We start from the raw sequence: 21,587 nt of genomic DNA, 5'->3' as shown, positions 1-21,587 counted from the left end.
CATACAGTAATGTGTATTGATGTATTTGAAGTACAATGTACGGCCTGTAAAACTGACAGAAAATGTGAAGGGATGTTGAAGGACTGTGCTGATCCTTCAGTCTGACTTTTATACTGTGGCCCTTGGTTTACTTTGTTGGGCAATATCGGTGTATGCTGTTCATTGCTTTCGTGATTTTATTGTAGTAACTATTACTGTGATTTCGTGATGAAATCTTGTTATTTATGTGTTATTAAAGTACTTTACTATGAATTAAGACTAAAAATTTTGGTCATTAATAACCCATGAAATGCATGCCAGTAAAGCTCCACATGTTCAAGGTCTGTTTTCACCTTAGGAACCAAATCCAACTGATAAAAGAGATGATGGAAATGACCATTTCTCTTTAGAGAAAAATGAACTAGAGCAAATAGTAAGGAGTAAAGCTTTTATTTCCAAAGTCAATGTGTCATGTACATAATAAATCTGATTTACTGTGTACCCAGGATAAAGGGCCAAACAACAAAATGCACTACTTACAAGCATTCACAATAAAAGCATGAGAACACATGACTCATGATAAAAAAAAAAGTTCAACACTGTCAATTAAAATGATTTTAAAGAATGTCTGACCGCATAACACATACAGCTACTGCTCCAATCAGGTATGCTCTGGAAGAAACCGAGGCTTTACTTTAAACCCCAAAATGCATTCTCTACAAAGTCTAAAGTTCCACATTCATATCAGGAATGGCAAGATCTAGATTCAATAGAAATGGACAATGATTTTTGTACACTAAAATACACACGTACCACCTGAACCTTTCATATGGAAAACCAAATTACATACTAGACAAAACCATTTAGAAAGAAGTCGTTTGGAATATAGTCAAAATTGATTTAATCAACTGTCAGTAAGTCAGAAAGTAATTATTGAATAAAATGAAAAACATGTGGAAAAGTGAAAAAAAGTTTAATCTTCTTCCTTCTTCACATCTTCAGGAGACTTATCACCATTATCCTTGGGAGTCATGCTGCGAGACTTGGATCTGCCTTTGCTCACTGATCGAGAATGTGAACGATCTCGTTCCCTACAGAGAAAATGGCAGGATTAGCAAAATAGGATTAAATTAGCTACATTTTAAAAGGTGGTCTCAAGTTTAAAATAAAGCTACACAGATATTAGTTCAAAAACTAAAATAAAAAGGCAGGTGACTGAAGTGTCTTGCACAATATACGTATGGGAAAATGACAGATATAGCATCAAACAAAACATGCTATTAGGTCAGTTGATATTGTCGTAGTACAAACATTAACTGAAAAAGGAGAGACCACCAATTTGTTTTGCCAGAGTGGGCTCATACTCACTTGGATAATGATTTAGCCTTGGACTGGGACTTGGAATGAGACCTGGACTTTCTGTCCTTAACAGGGGAGCGGGAGCGAGACCTCGACCGGGAATGGGCAGATCTAGCAGAGCGAGAGCGAGATCTAGAGCGGGACTTTGACTTAGAACGTCCCCTGGATCTGATAAAAACAAAAATTGCCAAGTTAAAATCATATAAAAAATTATATGAACAGAAGGTGTAAATTGAATGATAAGGTAAGATGTATCTTGTAAATAGGATGTGCAAGTGAATTCATTAACAATAATTACTCTAAATAGGCGACAAGTGGAAACACTTACTTTGATCGGGAACGAGACTTTGAACGAGAAGCAGACTTGGACTTGGACCTGCTACGTGAGCTGCGCCGACTGCGAGACCTGACAAGACATTCAGTTAAATCAATGATACACAGAAAAAGAAATGCAAGAAACAATTTGAAAAGGTAGAAGACCACTTACCTAGACCTGGATCGAGAATTCCTCCTAGATCTGGACCTAGAGCGTGACCTTGAGCGGGATGATGATGATCTTGTCCTGCGGCGGCTTCGGCGATCTTCAATCAGGCGAATTCTTCTTCCATTCAGTTCTGTGTCATCCAATTTCTCAATAGCTGTCTTCATATCAGAATATGAAGCAAACTCCACCACACTGGATAAGAAAGGGTAAGTTAGTACCTTTCAAATAAAGAAAAATCCAGACCAAGTGAAAAAAACAAACAAAAAAAACCCTTACCCCTCATTCCTACGCTGCTTGTGGGCATCAGCATAAGTAACTTCACCAGCTTGACGCATGTAATCCTTGAGGTCCTGTGCAAGCATTCATAAAAAGAACATTAGAAAATCATCACATGGGGAAGACTAAAAAAGGTTCCTAATTAAGCCTCTTGAATTTTAATAACTTGGTGTTTAGCATTTAACTAATTTTGAGAGAGCTTTGACAATTGAGTCTCTTTGAAGGTAAATGATTATAATGTTGGGGAGATAATAAAATCACCCCAAAATGATCTAAAATTAATTGGACAATTTGAAGTGTACTCATCCTCAAACTGCCAAAAATAAAAATAACCTGGAAACCAGAAAGCTCATGTGTATCTGACGTCTATGAATTTTGAATAGCTGCATATTGCAAATAAGGCAAAAGAAAGCTTATATACAGTGCTGAACAACTAGGCCCTGACTTTAAAACCTGACAAGGTCCATGTCCAAAATTAGGGCACGCCGTAGTGCAAATTTTTCCACATTAATGATTGGAAGGATGCAAGCAGCTGTTGGCCCAAGGTTCCATCAGAGACTTCCTAGTGAAACAGCATGTCTTCATATTGGTAGGTATTCCAGTGGACCTCCTCGTATTGGACCGGCTATGACTCTTCAGACTTCTTCCATGAGAGATTTCAAGTAGTATGAAGATGTGCATTCCTCCATAGATTAGGTCTCTAACGGCGTCCCTCAGGTGATCTTGGGCTTCCCAGACTGAGGCAGAAATGTAGATAGGTCTCCTGGATGAACTCCTGTTACTCCATGGGCAGTGCTCCAGGGTGAACGAGGTCTTCAACGAGAATCCATGTCGCTCGACTAGGTGGCAGATCTTCCTCAAGAGTAAATCCTCAGAGAATGATGTGGTCTTCAATGCTAAATGAGAAATGATTGGTTCATCAAACATACCCTCTCTAAGGAAGAACTTTTATTTGAAAACAAGCCAGTATTTTTAAGGCATAGTACCAATGAAATGGAGAAAAGATTATTTCAAAGTACAGTATTCATGACTAAAACATAAAAATTTCAATAACAAAACATTAAAGATGATTTAATGTTAACATTATAATTGATCCTAGAGAGGGGTCTTAAATGAACACAATATTACTTGATATTATTTCACTTCAAAGAAGGAACAAAATCAAGTAGCCAATGCACCTAATTTTGGACATGGATGTGCAACACAGAGTGTCTGTGTTGTCTAAAACAACCAAGAGGAAAAAAATGATAGAAAATAAAAAAAAAAACAGTTGAGCATGCTAGACCCCTATAATTAAAGATGGTCGTTGAAAGGTGTGTTTACCTTGCGACCCGGGACCCAGGCCGCGGGGGGAAATCGAGCCACACACACCAGAGGGGAGGAGAGGAGAAGGTCCTGCTGCCTGCACCGCCCATACCAACATCTACGAGAAACCGTGAGCCGAAGCCGTCGCCTGCCCTAGAGTCTTGACCATCCCGATCGGAACGGATCGGATTGGATCGGCGAAGGGTTGGTGGAACGCCATGCCTCGCCTCGTCTCGCCACGCCTCACCACACCGGTGGTAGGTGCCATGGTGCTGCCCTGCCAGGCGCAGGCTCGGTACGGGCTGGCCAGCCCGGGGTCGGACGGTGGCGGAGCCAAGCGGAGCTGGGCTTGGGGTCTCAGATCCATGGACGCTTGCTTGGTCGCTTGGCTCGCTGGCCACGAGCTCCACCACGCCACCTCTCTCATAGCATCGAGTCATTAGGAAGCCCTACTGCGTGGCTCAGGTCATCCCTCCAAGGAGAAGCCAAGGCTCTTTTGGAAAAAACACGCCAAAGTTTGTTTCTTTTTAACACAATCTTTCAATGTGTGCACACCATGAAGTCAAGCTGAGTGGGCTTTAAACGGGTAAATCAAGATTTGTTGATGCAAGCCTAAAGACTTGCAATCAAATGAGCAAAGAAAATAAAAACTAACAAGAAGAATTAATTCTACATAGCTGATATTAAATATAGATGACAGTAAGATCTATTCGTCATTGCGAAAAAATTTAAATATAACAAGAGCATGATAGAGAAAATTCAAATGAGAGTTAAAGCCTCACTCAGCTGACACCACAAATCAGTTTCAACTAGCAAAGTACTAGTTGAGCCATGCCAGAAATCCATCTCATTCCAGGAATGAGGAATCTCCCAAAATTCTCCAAAGAAGCTTGATCCAAGAAGATTCAGCATATCTTGATTTACATTCTTTTCCAGTCACCAATCACAGAATGTTGATGAAATAGGCTGTATGAAATGAGTCATAAAAAAACAACATAATTTCTTACCTGCCAGCTGACCCTGCTAGAAAGATTCTCCACAGTAAGACGGTATTCTGTTCTTGTTGGGGGACCATATCTGTAACAGGATACGAGGGTACACATATTTAAACAATCCTGAGGTGTCTGCATCAATTACTTCAATAATTCAAAAGATTAGCCCTATAATGCTGATTACTTCCTTTGATATCAAATACCATTGACTGGTTGCATAACATGGAAGTGATGACAGCATTAGTTAGGACATGATGAAAATGATTAGAGCGCACCTCAGGAGGTAACGGAAAATTGAAAATAAAAATCTACTCTACCAAAATACTTTTTCAATAAGAAAAGTAGACCCTAAGCCCATGTATTAAGAAATAATTGCCATCATGGGTAGTGTAACAATACAAGAGTGAAAAGAAAAATTTAGAGCTTCAAAAGTCATGTTAAATACCAAGTTTTTTGACATGCAGAGAAACTTGGCTGTGCGTACAAGCGCAAACCAGGGGTAGAAAGGTGATTAGAATCTGACATGCATAAAACTAGAACTTTGCCTTGAGCATAGGCTCGTAACTAAAATTTATTTTCTCTATTCAATACTCTGGGAAACCATGCATTATGGGCAATTAGAAACAAGGACAGTGTATTAGAAGAAAAAGATTCCGGAAGGCCCACTACAGCACAACACACACAAGTGACAATCCGAGACCAAGAATTGGCTTCAGTGCAAATGTAACTACAACAGAAAATGAATGAAGCAGCTGAACAAAAACTGGTCGGGATAATGAAATGAGACCAGTTTTGAACTTAGAATGAACTTAGACAACAGGTATTCAAAATCTTTACCTGTCGGACATCCGGTGATCGTTATCTCGACTGAAAGTGAGAAAAATAGAATTAGCACAATTGCGCAAAATAGTAATACTCTAATATACGCAAGAAAAATATTGATTTCCAAAAGAAGCTAGTGTGATAGGATTTTATATCCATCTATGCCAAAAATTACGTTGCATGCGGTAAAAAAACTGAATAATGAAGGAGTTTGAAGGATGTAAGTACTGAAGCCAGCCCTGGATGCCACTCCCCACCCTTTCTACCCCTTTTCTTTCCGTCAAACCTCCAGCGAGCACTCCACATCGTCAACGTCATCGCTTCAACGCATCGCTCGTCCGTCTATCCGCACGGCTCGCGGCTCGCTTACCCCCGGCTTCGCCCTCCCGAGGAGACAGGGGGCGGGCCAAGACTCCGGCCGCTCCCGCTCCCGGTCCCGCTCCCTCTCCAGATGTCGCTACCTCTCGGCGTTCCACGCGCCCTCTCTACAGATACTCTGCAACAACAATGGGACGCTCTGCTCAGCTAACCTGTCAGCCCAGGAGCGCCGTCGGCCGAAACTGCTACCACCGCTACCTCCAAACCGGTCCCGGGCACGGGCTGTGCCCCGCGCATGCTCCACAATCACTCTGGAAACACAGAATATTCGCCGACATTAGCGCAAGCTGCCTCCTCTGCGCCGCCTGCTGCATCTAACCTGCACAGAACACCGACAAACAACGACAAGAGCACATGCAATACAAAGGAGCTAAGAAACCAAAAAAATACTCGTTTAAAAAATTAACATGCGTATAGTAAGAAAAGGTTTTGCAAACATTATAGATCACTTGGCTAAAGAGGAAAACATGACATGTCACCAAACCTGGACACAAAAAACATTAACATGAAAAAACAACAGGTTAGTCAACATATAACTTAAAATTATCGAGAATTGACAATGTAAAACATTCAACATTAGTAAATTCAACAGTGAATGAATAGAATTAGAAAAACGAAATCTTACCGTTCTCCCAACAGCTCCTTTCCGTTGAGTTCATACACAGCATCATCAGCATCTCTGTGGTCGTCAAATTCCTGAGAGACAATACATGAATCAGAGTACTGAACAAGATCTATCCCAAATAAAATCAAAAACTCCACCACAAATAACTTACCACAAAGGCGAATCCATTTTTCATGGCAATCTCCTTTATTCTGCCATATTTCCTGAAGAACCTCTCCAAGTCTCGTTCCCTAACTCGGTAGGTTAGGCCTCCCACGAACACCCGCGTACCCATTCTGCAGCAAATAAATGTGATGGATGAAAAAAAACAACATACTATACAGCACCTTGCTATAAACCCGACATAAACGCTGAATAACTATGAATTAACGGAGTGTGAGGTTAATTTAACAGTTAACAAATATTTTCACAACGGAAAGGCCTAACGAGCCGGCTTCTGTAAGCCGAAACATTCACAACAATATGGAAACAAACGAAGTAAAATGAGCATTAATGATCCACTCGTGTACTTAACTGATAAATGCGAATGGGAATGCGAACAGAAAATTGTAATCTGAAGTAACAGAACTTCACATTTAGAACTGAAATAGCGATGATGCGACAGTGGCCTGACACTGAAAATAGGGTGGGTTACAACGGCCGGCTACGAATCGTTATGTAAATCGCCGCAAAGTAAAATGTGAGTGGCCAAAAATAGAAAAGAATTTACCTTGATTTTCAAGTGTAGAGCTGGACGATGGGAAAGAAGCTTCACTTGTGACGGTAATCAGCAAATTATCTCTGTTACGATGTCCAAGGACGCCATGCACGAACTCAATTCTGCCGGAAATGGGGTTTACATTTTAACAATCATCCGACCGAAGTCAAAATGACTACTTTTTTAACAGTTTCTAGCGGCGCCTGGTAAAATAACCACATTTCTGACACACAAAATTATGCTACAATCTATTTTATATTTTAATTTTGCCTTTTTGGTGCGGTTTTCTTCAAGAATCGTAAACTCTTGAGGATATTTCTAACAAAATGGTTACGGCATTGACCGGAAATCCCACAGTAGACAACGTGTAGCCTCCAACCCAAAATCTTATTTACGTTTTATCCTTTACACCACGGATCGTCCAATTTACTTTTAGGAAAACGTCCTTTATCCCCACAAATTTGAACCTCTTTCATATTACACGATTAGTGAAGAATAAATATTTATAGGGCAGCATCAAAACAGAAGGATTCCCGACATTACAGTTCTTTCTCTGCTAATGGCGCTAATGGCGGTCGCTCTTCGTCTGATGCCAAACATTAAAATCAACATGGCCAGGACTCTCGGGGAACTTTGTCATCTCACACCACCCACTTCTCCTTCACCAGTCTTCACGTGCCATAGCGTGAATGTATCTTAAAACTTGTGTTACAGGTTCATAGTTTAAATTTGTGTGGGCTCTTTGAAGTCGCCATTGGCCTCCAAGAATCCGTACAGATTTTAACCGGCTTCGAGCGGGACATTAAAATGTTCTATGGTTCAGCAATTTTCATGTCCTAACGGTGGGTTAAACACAGGGTGATAATTCAAAATTCTGTCTTGAAGGGTCATTTCTTTGAACTGACTCCACAATCTAGCAGACACTATTCTGTCACAATAGGTTAAGAACTACAAAATAGTTTAATTTAGTTCACTTTTCCAGCTAAAATGTTAAACTGCATGCTATTTGGAATATCCACATCACAGAAAAGACATTTGAGAACTTAAATCTACTATCGCACGGACATGACAAAGAATACAGCTCATAATTTTCCAATACTATTAATGGTCTCAGCCCTGAAATGCCATTTAATGTTAATAAACACTGGCAAACCTAACCCTAGAATTTATCCATAGTTATGTTTTGAGAGTAGATTGTTTACTTTCCCTAGCTGCCCAGTACCATAGCAAAATCCCTGACCTGTTCCCTATCATTCCCATCTACTTGTATTGTCTAATATTTGTTTGAACACTTGATTGTCCTTTCGATGTTTGCAATGACCCTAGATGTTTTTTTTTATTGTCCATATCTTTAGATGCTGCCCTCACTTTTATGGAACATTTTTCTTGACTCTTGCTGACAAAAGTGCACAAACACAATGAAAAATTCCCCGCCTAATGTCAGTCCAACTAAAGTGAGGAGTCTTTTGGATATGAATCCATCAGATATAGCCAAACCTCTTCATATTCAAAAGCTTGAACATACACTTGATGTGCGACCATTCTTGGCTGAAGTAACCAAGATCTTTGAATACCCTACCAGGTGAGTAAAGGTTTATTTTCAGGTCATTAACATAGTTAAATTTTTCTTAGCGTTTATCATTGATTTTATTATTTTTTACAGTGATCCTGATTCCAGTGAATCAGAAACTGAGTCCCAAGGAAACGATGGGGGTAAAGTTAATGGTGAAAAGATTTGTAATGGTATTCCTACATCTAAACAAGGTGGGATAAGATGCTCTTTGTTTTCATATGAATTATTATTTTAATCTAATGTTTTTTTTAAATATGCTTTTGGTTCTTTTCTTTAGAAAGGAAATCTGATAAACATAGATTATATAACTTTTCGCAAGTGGCTGGTGAAAGAGAGTGGTTGCGGGATGTTCTCCTGTCAGATTCTGAAGATTCTGCTGAAGAAGAAAATTGGACAGTAGACCAACATATTAAAGAAATGCTTTACCACCACCAACTTAGAAGAAAATATCAGAAAAAATATTATTCAAATCCTGATGTAAGTGTAATAAAAAAAATACTAAGCCTAATGAACACCATACCATTATCAAAAATATATCCTTATCGAGTTACTGTATCTATGCTTGTTTTGTTTGTTTCATTGCTAATATTATTTACAGAATTTACAGTATCAATACTATGGGGCTGGATTGCTTTCAAATTTTGATAAGTTTACTGAGCACCAGAAAGCTGTCATTGGTAACAGGAAGAAAAAGAAGAAAGAAAAGGTTGAAGTTAAAAAAAGAGGAAGAAAGCCGAACAAAGACAAACTTATCAATTCTACATTCAATGTACTACTCAAAACTCTTACGATACATTCTAATTGTTAACAATTTAGGACTTTCAGGAATGATAAGAATTTATGTTTTTTTGTTTAGGAATCTGATCTGCTTCATTTAAATGAAGAGGAACGCAATCTACTTCGTAAAATTAAAATTGAAGATGAAGCTTCTGGTGCTGCTGAGACAGGCAGAGCTCCTCGAGGTCGTAAAAAGAAACAGCAATCAACCAAAAGTCCTGAGGTTATGGCTCAAAGGAGAAGGAAGATATGGGCAGTAATGGCTAAGAAGGAGCTTGGAAAAGTATGTTCCCTCCCCTACCTTGTTGTGTTGCTTTAGAAACTACTGTATATGTTCTTGAAGCAAAATTTTGATATTTCTGTTTGGCTGCAGGTACAGCGAGGGAAGGCAAATAACCATAAGGAACAGCTAACCAGCTGCAGGAGAGTTGCCACCTACTGTATGAGGCATTGGCGCCAGAAGGCCATGCAGGTATACTTACATTATCTTACCCCTCTCCAATCCTAAAACATTTAATTTATGATTCAGTTTCATAAATATTTTGAAATTCTTCACTTACAGTCTCAAAAAAATATGAAAGAAACTGTTTGGAGACTAAAGCGTCTGACCCGAGAAATGCAAGCGTATTGGAAAAGGTATGACCGTGTGGAGAGGGAAACAAGGCGTCGTATGGAGAAGGAAGCAGAAGAGCAAAGAAAAATGGATGTTGAATTGTTGGAGGTAATAATAGAAAAGCATCGTGTTTGCTGGAATAATTTAACTTTCTCTTGTACTGTTATAAACAATGAACAATCTCCATCTAAATTGCTCACAGGCCAAGCGTCAGCAAAGAAAGTTGAATTTCTTGATTACTCAAACTGAGCTCTATGCCCACTTCATGTCTAAAAGGTTTGGTTCAATTGCTAGCCATGAGCAGCAAAGAATCCTCAGCCAACTAGATGAAGAGAAGAATCCAAGGCTGCTTGCTGTTGATGCATATGACAGGTATTTGAATGTCATTTTGACTACCCATTAGGTACAAATAATTTTTATAACTGAAGATGTAATGTTTTTGTTTTTAATTTTCAGTGAGGCTATGAAGTCAAAAGTAAAACTAAATGTTAGTCATGCATTTCGCACTGAACAACAACGGACAAGACAATTTGCACCATCGGCAACTCAGGCCCAGGCTCAGGCTGATTCTGCCATTGAAAATACTCTTACCCCACTAGAAGAGCAGCCACAACCTGCTATGTTCAGGGGAAATTTGAAACATTATCAATTGAAGGGTCTGAGTTGGGTGGCTAACTTATACGACCAAGGGATAAATGGTATTTTGGCTGATGAAATGGGTCTTGGAAAAACAGTTCAATCAATTGCTGTTTTATGCCATGTAGCTGAAAAATATGGTATATGGGGACCATTCCTCATAATTTCTCCAGCTTCCACTCTCCATAATTGGCAACAAGAAATGGCAAGGTTTGTGCCTGATTTTAAAGTTGTGCCATACTGGGGAAGCCCCCAGGAGAGAAAAATTCTTAGAGGGTTTTGGGATCAGAAGGATATGCATACTAAGGAAGCCAGCTTTCATGTAGTCATTACCAGTTACCAGCTTGTAATCCAAGACTTCAAGTATTTCAATCGTATTAAATGGCAATACATGATATTGGATGAAGCTCAAGCAATCAAGAGTCAAAGTAGTCAAAGGTGGAAGCTGCTTCAATCTTTCAGTTGCCGCAATAGGCTCTTGCTCAGTGGAACACCTATTCAGAACAGTATGGCTGAACTGTGGGCCCTGCTTCACTTCATTATGCCCACCTTATTTGATTCACATGATGAATTTAGTGAATGGTTTTCAAAAGATATTGAAAGCCATGCTGAAAATAAGACTGCCATGGATGAGAAACATCTTACACGCTTGCACATGATATTGAAACCATTCATGCTCAGGAGAATAAAAAAAGATGTTGAGAACGAACTCTCGGACAAAATCGAAGTTATGGTGTACTGCCCTCTCACAACACGCCAAAAACTTCTGTATACAGCTCTCAAAAAGAAAATACGCATTGAAGATTTGCTTCAAACAGCGGGATCTGCTCAATCTGCTCAAAGTGTTACATCTAGTCTTATGAACCTTGTAATGCAGTTTAGAAAAGTGAGTAACTGACACAAACTTGTGTATTGCAATGTATAAAATTTTTTATTTATGAGAAATTTCATCTTTACAGGTTTGTAATCATCCAGAATTATTTGAAAGAAGAGATGCAAAATCTCCATTTTTTATGCAGTGTGCTGCATATGTAGTGCCCAAGCTTGTTGCAGAATATGGCATTATTCATCAGACTGTACCCAGCAACAGACATATCCTATACAACCTCTTAAATATATTCACACCTGAATATCTTCATAGAGCTCTTAACTCAAGCTCAAATGTCCAAGACAGTCGTAAGTTGATTTAGTTTTGTATTAATTTTTTTTAATCTAAAAATAAATATTACAGCTATATGGGGGGAGGGGATGGTTTCATAGTGTTGGTAAAATGTTTCTTTGAGTTAAAATTGTACTGATTGTAAACTTATATTTCAGAGTGTTTGAATAGTGGTGCATTTGGCTTTATGCGCATTGTGGGTTTGACCCCTCAACAATTAAGTTCCATCATTCACTGTGGAATTCTTGCTATGTAAGTAGCTTTATACAATATCATATTTTTCTGTAGTCACTGATTACAGATGTTCAACCTTTTAAATATTTCTAGGTGGAACTTTGCTTGGCAATGTCAACAAGAGGCTGATAAAGCTTGCCATGAGCAAGAATGGGGGATGGCTACAGATACCCACCTAGAAGAGTGGAATTTACGAAGGAAACCATCTGATTTGTTAGTAACAAATTATACTCCATTTGCTCCATACTTCTTAAGAACAAGCTCTGTCCGTAACAGTCTGGTTTTCACTGGAATGACTTCCAGTCAGAGTACAATATACACTCACACAGACCATATATACCATTCTATACCAGAAACAGTTGAACATCGACTCCTTCGCAGCAAAAAGCTACATTCACTTTCTGGAGAAACAGTTGCAGTAAAAACTGAGCCTCTGTCACCCTCAAAGCTTTCTCCCCGCAGCCCCATTGGCAGTCCATCCAAGGTAAGGGAAGAGCATTTTGCTTTTAAACACCTACTTACCGCAGAATTTATTGATCTAGTCAGGCTTGTCAAGCTGATCAGCAGTACTGTCTTGTATTTCCATCCAAATTTTCATTTCTATTTCAGTCACCAAAAGGAACTAGTGGGCACACTGCTCTTGCCACTGCCACAGAAAGTGGACCAGGCAAAGTGGCTCTTCTTCCTGAATTTTCCCATGTACCTAGACCACCCCACACAGAAAAATGTGCACCAACAAATTTGCCAGCCTTCCTCTTCTACACTAGTCCAAAGGTAAATAAATAAGCACACATGACATATATGTTACTGGTTATTTTTATTCTTGTCACTGTTATCTTCAACTACATTATTGTTTACAGATAAATATCAGCAGTAGGGAAATGTTTGCAAGTAGCAGAGCGGCTGCTTGGAAGCTGACTGATCATAAGAATTGTGGCAATTTAGAAGCCAAAAGTGCTGTCTGGCAAGGGCCGCCATGGCTTGCCAAACAAACAGAAAATTCAAATCATTTCTTTTCACCACCTACTCCAGGAGGTTTACTCGGTTCTGCTCCTGCCTTTGGATGGTCAAGTGTTCTAATACCTGGTTAGTAGCACAAATTTTGAGAGCTTTGGGGTTATTTTCCGATTCAAGTTTTACAATCTTGATAAACGTTTGCAGACAAACAGACATTAGTTACTGATGCTGGAAAATTGTATGTCCTTGATGCACTTTTAACTAGATTGAAAGGGCAAGGTCACAGAGTTCTAATTTACTCCCAAATGACAAAAATGATCGACCTATTGGAGGTAATGCAATCTATTTCTTTAATGTGCAATTTCTTGAATGTTCCATTTGCATTTCTGTAAGTTGTTCTAACAACCATTTTTCCAGGAGTATATGTGGCATAGAAAGCATACATATATGAGATTGGATGGTTCTTCAAAAATATCTGAGCGTCGTGATATGGTTGCAGACTTTCAGTCAAGGTCAGTAAATTTTAGTTTTTATGAACTTAAAGTTATTTGTAAAACTTTGACAGTATTGCAGTAACTAATGATATTTTCTTTAATACCATGCAGGAATGACATATTTGTTTTTCTCTTGAGTACTAGAGCAGGTGGATTAGGTATTAATTTAACTGCTGCAGATACTGTGAGTTGATAGTTTTTGTGGAATGATGGAAATTCAGTATGCTTTTGTTAGAATGGCTTATTTTATTCCGATTTGTTTGCCTGCAGGTCATATTTTATGATAGTGACTGGAATCCTACTGTAGACCAACAAGCAATGGACAGAGCTCATCGTTTAGGTCAAACAAAACAGGTTACTGTTTATCGCCTCATTTGCAAAGGGTCAATTGAAGAACGTATATTGCAGAGAGCAAGAGAAAAGAGTGAGGTAAGATCACCCTAATGGTTTCCATTTTTGCAATAAATTCATTCAAATAACAATTTATTTATTTTTATTCAGATTCAACGTATGGTCATAAGTGGAGAACAGTTCAAACCAGATACACTCAAACCAAAGGAAGTTGTCTCATTGCTGTTGGATGATGAGGAAATTGAACACAAATGTGAGAAAGCAAAAAATTTTCAGTTGCTGAAATATTAATTGTAATCCAATAATTATTTTACTAATAATTTTTTCTGGTAGATCGTCAGAAGCAACGTGAAAGGCGTCAGTATGAAGAATTCCGGGAGCGAGAAAAGAAACGTCGTCTGGCAGGGCTACCTGAGACTGATACCATAACAAAACGCCCACGCTTAGAGGGTGAAGATGGCTGGGTGAATGTCGAATCCAATCCTAACAGCCCAACACAAAGTGAAGTAAGAGTTTCTTTGATAGAAAAATCTATACTTTCTTTGATGGTCTTTCATACTTATTTACTTGCTATTACTTTTTCAACCAGTGCTCTATCACCACATCTGGTGGCCTGGGTGACAAGGTGGACAATACTCCTCTGATGTATGAGAGACCTATTTCCACCACCGGTAAGTGTTGAAAATACTACTAATCTAACCGTCTTTAAAGAAGGGAAGTCGGGTAAAGTCTGGAATGTAACGCTCGCAATATCTTTCAGCTGTGCGACGAACAGGCAGAGGCGGTCGCCGCGGTCGACCAAGAGGCACTCGGAGGGGCGCAGGACGGGGTAGGATGGGTAAGTCAGTCCATTCCATCCTTGGTGCCTCCTGCGAGAGCTTGCTCATCACATTCCTACGACGCGGCTTAAACTTGACCATCCTCTTTCAGACGCCGGCGGTGTCGGGGCCATCATCGGCGAGCTGCCCAACTCGCCGGCGGCCTCCCCGGGGCTGTCGCTCGCCTCGTCTCCCGTGCCGTCGCCCGCAGCCGCATCGTCGCCCGCGCCGGCCCTGGCCGAGGCCTCCGCCTCTGCGACGCCGTCCTCCCCCGCGGCCGGCGCAGCCTCTGCCGTCCCAGCGCCACCCGTGCGCAGAGGCCCCGGCAGGCCTCGCCTCAAGCCCGGAGGGAAGCCCGCCAACACCGGGACGAGAGGGACGGGCACGAGGCGACCCCGGCGCCCCGTGCGGCCTCTGCCGGTGCCCCTGGGCCGTGTCTCCCAGCAGCCCCTGACCCAGCAGGCGCAGCAGGGTGGCATTGGCTTCTACACGCAGCGCGACATGTCCTCGCAGGACTGATGGGCGTCTTAAATTTTTGACTGTGATGAAAAAATATTGTGTTCGTTTGAACAATATTGAATGTTTCATATAGAGTAATAGGTGTATTATACTGTAAGTTAAAAGAATGAATGTAAAATTTTGTCTTAAAGTTTAAAAAAAAGATTTAATGTTAGTTGTTATTGTAGAAACCCTTAATTTTTGGAAGCCATATATTTTACAACAGTTTTGTTGTAGAAGCATTTCTTTTACTGTTGCAGATAATGAAATGCATTTAGGTTTTCTGTTTTAAATTTAAAGGTTGACATGATATTGCATTAAACAAGACTGATTAGTTATTTACGATATATTGTTTTCTTCTGTGAAGCCCTCTGTCCACTAAGATACAATTAATGACAAAGGTATCCGATCTTCCCCCCTTGTAAAATTAATGGGAAAAGAAAGTTTGACAAGTTAAGTCCAACTGAAGGTTCTATTAAATCTAGTCCAAGCTACGCTTCCTATATGTCATATAATGTATTCTTGGGTCAGGTTTCAAACATTTTTTGTAAAGACAGATACTAAGGGTTCTAACCATATGAAATACTGTGGTACCTTAAGAAGTAGGCATAGTCATCCAAATGTAATCAAGTTTTAATTATTTGATTATAAGCAAATGAATTGTATCAATTTTTTCTTACAACGTTCTAGACTGTGATGATTTTCCTGGTTATGAAAGAATGTACCTATTGTGTGTATGTGTCAGTGTTACCTGCCTACTTTAAAAAAAAAAGGTTTGTCTTTTTTCTAAAAATTTTAACATTTGTGTCTACTTATCGATTAGATAAATAAATAAACCAGCATACCCTTGTCGTTTTCTATTCAAAGACGTAGAAGTTATTGTAAGTTATTGCATTGCAGCGATTGCATCTTGGAACAGTCTCCTGCTTTCACTCGGGGACAGCTTGTACGGCTGTCTGTCCCCCCCCCCCCTCCCCGAGGGGTATACGTACTTACGTTATGTGTGTATGATGGATGATTTTCAGGGGCGACGAAGTGACAAATTACCCTGCGACTCTGGGGCTCGTCCTGGTGATGAGTGTGTGGCCACGGCGCGGCGGCGCGGGGTGGGGTGGGGGCCGCCCTCGGGGCCGCGAGCAGCATCGGCAGCAGCACAGCGAGGCCCCTGTGCAGCACAAAGGCCATTAGGGACGAAGCCGTGCACCCAAATTAGCCCCATTATCCCGTTTCACTCAAGTGCTTCCAGGGGGCGATTTGGAAAGGCGTTGCTGTTGGTGCCGCTGGTGCATGCGCGTCAGTCCCCCCCCCCCCCCCCCCCCCCCCCCCCCCCCCCCCCCCCCCCCCCCCCCCCCCCCCCCTCCCCCTCTCTCCCACTTCCCTCCCTGGTTCCCTGCACTCTTCAGTGCTCACTGTGGTACTTACCTGTCCTTGCAGAGCAGTCGCAGTCGCCTTCGATGCGTCGCAGTGTGCACGAGAGGAGGGGGGGGAGGGGGTATGTGTACACCCTGAAAAATGAGTCGCATCACGGATGTAGCCCAACTCACTCCCCAATAATCGTCACGCATGAGAACTAAAAGCAGATAAGAGCTATGCAAGTGGCGGGTCAGGTGCCACTCACCCCGCGCGCCCCTCTTTCACAGGTAGACTGTACGCCACGCACCCGTGCGGGCGGGTTGCCTACTCGCCCGGCCCGTAAGGCGCCTATGGCAAGAGACAATTTGCAAACGCGCCACGTGTATGCTGAGGCACAATGCGGTGCAAGTGACTACGGAAGTGGACGGCGCGGTGTTACATCCAACGGTTACTTACACTGCAGCGCCGCCTCTCCCGCCAGCCCCTTCCCCCCTAACGCCGCCGGCCTCACAGGCTCACAGTTATTTCAAATGCTTCCCGGGTGCTGCATGCGGTGAACGCGCGCGCACCGGACACCGCCGAGGGCCTCCCCCTGCTGCCTCCGGCCCGGCCCTCCTGTAGGCCCGCCCCTTCACCCGACACGCTTCCTTTGACACTTTCTTTCCTCCTGTCTCCGTAAAAATAACAGCAGAGGCTCTGAGCCGAGGGGCCCCTCCTGCCTGGGGCCCCGCAGCCGGGGAGAGGGCCGGTCGGCGAGGTGGTGCTGCACAGCGCACTGTCGTGAACGGCGCGCGGTGCGCGGTCGCTCCCCCTGAAGGGTTACTGCGGCAGGTTGACTTGAGAGTCACAGACCCGGACGCCAGTTGACCGCAGGTGTGGCACCCGCCAGAAAAGGCGTCCTCGGACACTTCTGAGAGTTCCTCTGCCAAAAAATAAGTTATATTCAATCATCATCGAAACTTGACAAAACAAAAATGTTCACTACGACGGGAAAGTTGGCAAACGTCAATCGATCAGAAAGGGCCACTTTTACCCTCGTCTGGAACTATCTGAAAACGCAGGAGTCGGACAGCCAGGCTTACGAGCCCCGCCGGGCGCGCCCCGGTCGGGCTCCGGCTCCAGCAGCGCTACCGCGGCGGCTCGTCGGGTAGGCAACCCGCTCGGGTCCGGAGTCCGGCGTGCGGCCCGGCCACCGCTGTCCGGCGCGACCCGCGGCGAGGCGCCCGGCACGGGCACGGCCGGCACCGGGCCGACTCGCGGCGTAGCGGAGGGGGGGGGGAGGGGTAAGCTGAGGATAGCGGCGGGGAGCGCGGCAGCGGACCCGCGACGGTGTTCAAGAGAGAGAAAGAGGCCCCCTCTGGTGCCCCCCGGTCGGCCCGCGGCCCTGGCGATGCACTGTGGGTAGAAGAGACGTGCTTTCCATTCCTTGTGCCCCTTCCTCATACAGGCCGCCTTGCGCGGTGCCGCTTGGTGCCGTCGCCGCCGTTGCCGCCTGAATATCAAGTCATTTGTCGTTTTACTATGTTGTTCCACGCTCCTTTGCACTCTCGAGGTTTTTTCTCTGAAGGTGAGCTTGCCGCCGCCGGGCCGCTGGCTGGAGTACCTTGTCGCAGGAGGGCGCGTATCTGCTAGACACCGGGGGAGGAGGGTCGGGGCATCATGACCTTCCTCCCAACCATTACAACCCAATCCCTTCCCCCTGCTCGCTCCTAGAAAAGGGGGAGAAAGAAAGTAGGGGGGAGAAAATGATAGCCTGATAGGTAGGCAAATTAAAGAGCAACTTACAGAGAGTGCACCAGGGTGTCTTTAGGGATCATCCAGATAGTACGTCCGCGATCCTCCGTTACGAACCTGACCAGATAAGCCTGTGGCCTGTGCGAGCTCTCATAGCGCCTGGTGGGTAGGCAACATCTTGTCTGCAGTGCATGCGTGTACCGCGGGGTGGCCTACCCCGAGTCTCGCAGGCGCCGAGTTCCCGCAATTTGTCGAATTCATCTGAGAAAAAAAAAACGGACTTACTTTCTGGACACTCGATTTTCGGGACCAAGTTCCGCAAGTAAATCGACAGGGTAAAATCGGCACGGTTGACAATGATGGAAATTCTATCTGGGGTGTGATGATGTATATGGGATTGGGTTGTCCTTGTGTCTCCGCCCGATGTGCTAAGAAGCTGAGAGGTCATTCGGCGTGTGTGTGTGTGTGTGTGTGTGTGAGTGCGTCCTCCACACCGGCAGCCGGTCGGTATAGTCCATTGACGTCCGGCCGGCCCCGGCCCGTCCAACCAGCCCCGCGAAGACGTGCGGCAATGCAGTCCGCACACCACACCGCGGCGTGGCGGGGCGTGGCGGGGCGTGGCGTGGCGGGGAGGAGCTGCGCGGCACTGACCTCACCCAAACCCGACCGGCAGTCTCCGAAGCGAAGAGAAAATATCTCATCGTATAGGTAGATGCGCATCCCTCCAGTTTTTGTCCAACATCCCAGCACTTCCCCATTTCGCTGTCACTGCATTCTCGGCGCCCCCACAGCTTGTTGCTATGTTGCTAAGGTCATGCGTCGTCGTGCTCATACGCAGCCCAGCGAGGGCGACACTCTTTAAAGTCTCTTCTGGCTAATCTTCTGGCTTTCCATTGGCTTTTTTTGTTACCTCCAAGCGCAACGCAGGGCAAATGTTTGTCCAGTGCCCTTGTCCTGTGCCCGTGCCGTCTACTTGCTGATTTATAGCGCACTGCTCCCCTCCCCCCCTCTCTCTCTCTCATTCCCGCTTCCTCAGTACCCCTTCACCTCGCCCCTCCTCTCACTCTTTCCCCCCCCCCCAACCTTTCTTTCTACCTCCCTACCCAGTCTCACTCATGGAATCTGCTGCCCCTCGCTATACGCCCCCCTCCCCCCTCCTCCCTCCCTTTCCCTTTCCCCTCCTCGGAAAACGAGCCGCGATTTTAATTCTCGAACACCGCCGCCGCCGCCTACCTTTTGTAAGAATTCGGCAAAGCGGATGTGATGCGGATAATCGACGCAGGAGGAGGAGGAGGAGGAGGGGGGGGGGAGAGGGAGGTAGGTGAGAGGGAGAGAGGCCGAGGTATAATTAAGGCGTGCAGGAGGAACCCGCTTCATTATGATCGTGGAGGAAATTGTGTCTCGTCTCCAATCTGCGGGGAGAGAGAGAGAGAGGGAGGCGGAGCAGCAGCCATTTTCAAGTGATTTCCAAGCCCAAAGTATTCTAAACGCCCTGTTGCGGCTGCGGCTGCGGCTGCGCGTCGGCGGTGTGTCGTGTTATGGCTGAGCAGCAGAGCAAGTGCATACCCTCTACTTTGCTCTGTTCCGATCAGGGGCGTGGAGAGGAGGAGGGGGGAGTCTGCTGTCCGGGTGTGCTCACGTTTTACTCTTCAAAGCGCGACGCCCTCATCTTCTCTCCCCCAGCCCTCCTCCTTATTTTCCCTCCTTTCAAATAATATGATTTTATAATTCCAACATAAACGCTGCTGCTGCTGCTCCCTTGCCGAGTGGACCAGCAGCAGCGCGGCGGCGGGTCGTGTCGAGGGCGGCGAGGACCTGGAGGAGCTGGAGCAGCAGCAGGAATGCAGCACGACGACCCAACAACACACACACACAACACACACACACACACACACACACACACACACACACACACACACACACACACACACACACACACGCGCGCGCACCGTACCTTCGACTCGAGAGCAGCCCCGCACCGCCCCGCTACGGCGACAAATTTTACGAGAGGTTGTTAGTGGTTGGGCAGCGGGCCGACCGGTGGCGCGGCGGGAAGAACAGGGCCTCCGTTGGGTCCACGACGATCAGGACATTGTCGTTACCGTGTGGGGCCTTGCTGGCTTCACCCGACCCCACCTCCTCCTCCTGGCCCTCCGCGGCGTGACAGGGCGTAAGGGACGGGGGCCGAATAGGCAGCAGCAGCAGCAGCAGAAGGGCGGCGGCGCGTCGGTGATGGTGCTTGTAGCCGGTCCGGGACAACAAAAGCAAGATGGATCGGTGGCGGCTCGGCTCGGGCCTGGAGCCCGCCCGGTTGACGTGTAACGCGCCAGCGTGTGGGCCGTGGGCAGCGACTCCCCTCCCGCCCCCGCGGCGCCCCCGGCCCCTCCCTCCCCCTCCGCGGGGCCCCTCAACCCCTTTCGCCTCGATGACACCTGCGGCCCTAGCGTCACCAGGATTAGCCTAACGCGCGGTCGTTGAGGCGGGTCGCGCTCGCACCGGGACGCGGCGCCGCGGTGCGTCGCGCGTGTCGATAGCTCTAACGACGGAGGAGCGCGAGGCGCGGGTCGTTTGGATCGTTACATTCCGTCGTTATGTCACCGGACGGCCTTCTCTGGCCTTTGGCCGCCCCCCGCCGGCCTCCCCGCCGCCATCGCCGCCGTCGCGGTGCACAGCCGAAAGTGAAGCAGCAGCAGCGGCGCCACGACGACGCAACATGTAACAACTAAAATGGCGCAAAGATTTTTTAAGGCGCGCGCGTTCGTCATGGCTGTTAGGGGCTTTATTGAGAAGAGTTTGCCGACCAGACGAGGAGGAGCAGGAGGAGGAGGAGGAGCGGGGAGAGGGCCTCGAGCGAGGGCGTGACGCTTGGGCGCGTGCCGTGACGGGGGGAGGGGAGGGGCGGGGGCTCCTCGTCTCACACCGCCCTGTGCGGTGGCTCTGCTCGTCCTGGCGACCCTTCTCCAGTATACCGCCCAAAGCCACGGACCACGACGCCATTCTGTTTCATCAAGGTTATAGGGATGGTGTAGGTAGCAGGCACACAGAGGCTATGCCTTGTCAGTAGGCAACCCCCTATCCCCTATACCTCCCACCACCACTCGTTTACACGTAACTGAACTTTCGACGAAAAATTAATGAAGAGAGGCCTTGATTTGCCCATGATATTGTGTATCGTGATCGACATAGTTCCGCGACCACACCGCCGCCGCCCATCTCGCCGCATCACGGCGCTAATTAACGACGCTCGCCCCCCCCCCTCCCCTCGCCCCCACCGTCTCCTTTACCGCGAACAGAGTGCGAATGCATTATGTATGAATGGACTTTACTCGGGGCCTTACTCCTCGTTCAGCCGCCGGGGAGCAGCGCGCGGCCGGGCCGCGGCCGGCGCACTTTAGAACACGCGCACTATGGTCCCAACTGGTCCCGCCGCCGACGCTCTTTATAATAATTTTGACCTATTTTATAATTTTTAC

General features: G+C 45.4%; 2 protein-coding genes across 5 annotated transcripts; one reads left to right on the top strand and one right to left on the bottom strand.

Moving 5' to 3' along the window:
- Window positions 1–410: 410 nt before the first annotated feature.
- LOC113205626 (serine-arginine protein 55) lies at window positions 411–7,045 on the bottom strand. Of its 4 annotated transcripts, none has more exons than XM_026421316.2 (11): window positions 6,930–7,045; window positions 6,372–6,495; window positions 6,221–6,291; window positions 5,748–5,846; window positions 5,233–5,262; window positions 4,411–4,480; window positions 2,099–2,172; window positions 1,826–2,014; window positions 1,667–1,744; window positions 1,348–1,506; window positions 411–1,070 (listed from the first exon to the last, which is right to left on the bottom strand). In XM_026421316.2, the coding sequence occupies exons 2-11, from the start codon at window positions 6,492–6,494 to the stop codon at window positions 953–955; spliced, it is 1,011 nt and encodes a 336-aa protein (XP_026277101.1). In that variant the 5' UTR covers window position 6,495; window positions 6,930–7,045; the 3' UTR covers window positions 411–952. The 4 variants fall into 4 exon arrangements, with proteins under 4 accessions (XP_026277101.1, XP_026277100.1, XP_026277103.1 ...); XM_026421315.2 differs by lacking the exon at window positions 5,748–5,846 and adding an exon at window positions 5,588–5,713; XM_026421318.2 differs by lacking the exon at window positions 5,233–5,262.
- A 369-nt stretch (window positions 7,046–7,414) lies between these two features.
- LOC113205623 (chromatin-remodeling ATPase INO80) lies at window positions 7,415–15,893 on the top strand. The gene is made up of 24 exons (XM_026421312.2): window positions 7,415–7,759; window positions 8,273–8,499; window positions 8,581–8,681; window positions 8,768–8,967; window positions 9,089–9,259; window positions 9,347–9,550; window positions 9,641–9,739; window positions 9,830–9,988; window positions 10,083–10,252; window positions 10,337–11,402; window positions 11,476–11,692; window positions 11,834–11,927; window positions 12,003–12,393; window positions 12,519–12,683; window positions 12,770–12,995; window positions 13,071–13,198; window positions 13,284–13,378; window positions 13,472–13,544; window positions 13,631–13,789; window positions 13,862–13,964; window positions 14,045–14,217; window positions 14,301–14,382; window positions 14,472–14,549; window positions 14,642–15,893. The coding sequence occupies exons 2-24, from the start codon at window positions 8,336–8,338 to the stop codon at window positions 15,046–15,048; spliced, it is 4,725 nt and encodes a 1,574-aa protein (XP_026277097.1). The 5' UTR covers window positions 7,415–7,759; window positions 8,273–8,335; the 3' UTR covers window positions 15,049–15,893.
- The last annotated feature ends 5,694 nt before the right edge of the window (window positions 15,894–21,587 follow it).

Source organism: Frankliniella occidentalis, unplaced genomic scaffold (assembly GCF_000697945.3).
Source record: "Frankliniella occidentalis isolate FOCC.00 unplaced genomic scaffold, Focc_3.1 Scaffold904, whole genome shotgun sequence".
NCBI classification, from domain to species: Eukaryota; Metazoa; Arthropoda; class Insecta; order Thysanoptera; family Thripidae; genus Frankliniella; species Frankliniella occidentalis.
Note: the sequence above shows the minus strand (reverse complement) of the source record. Positions and strands in the feature narration are given on the sequence as shown.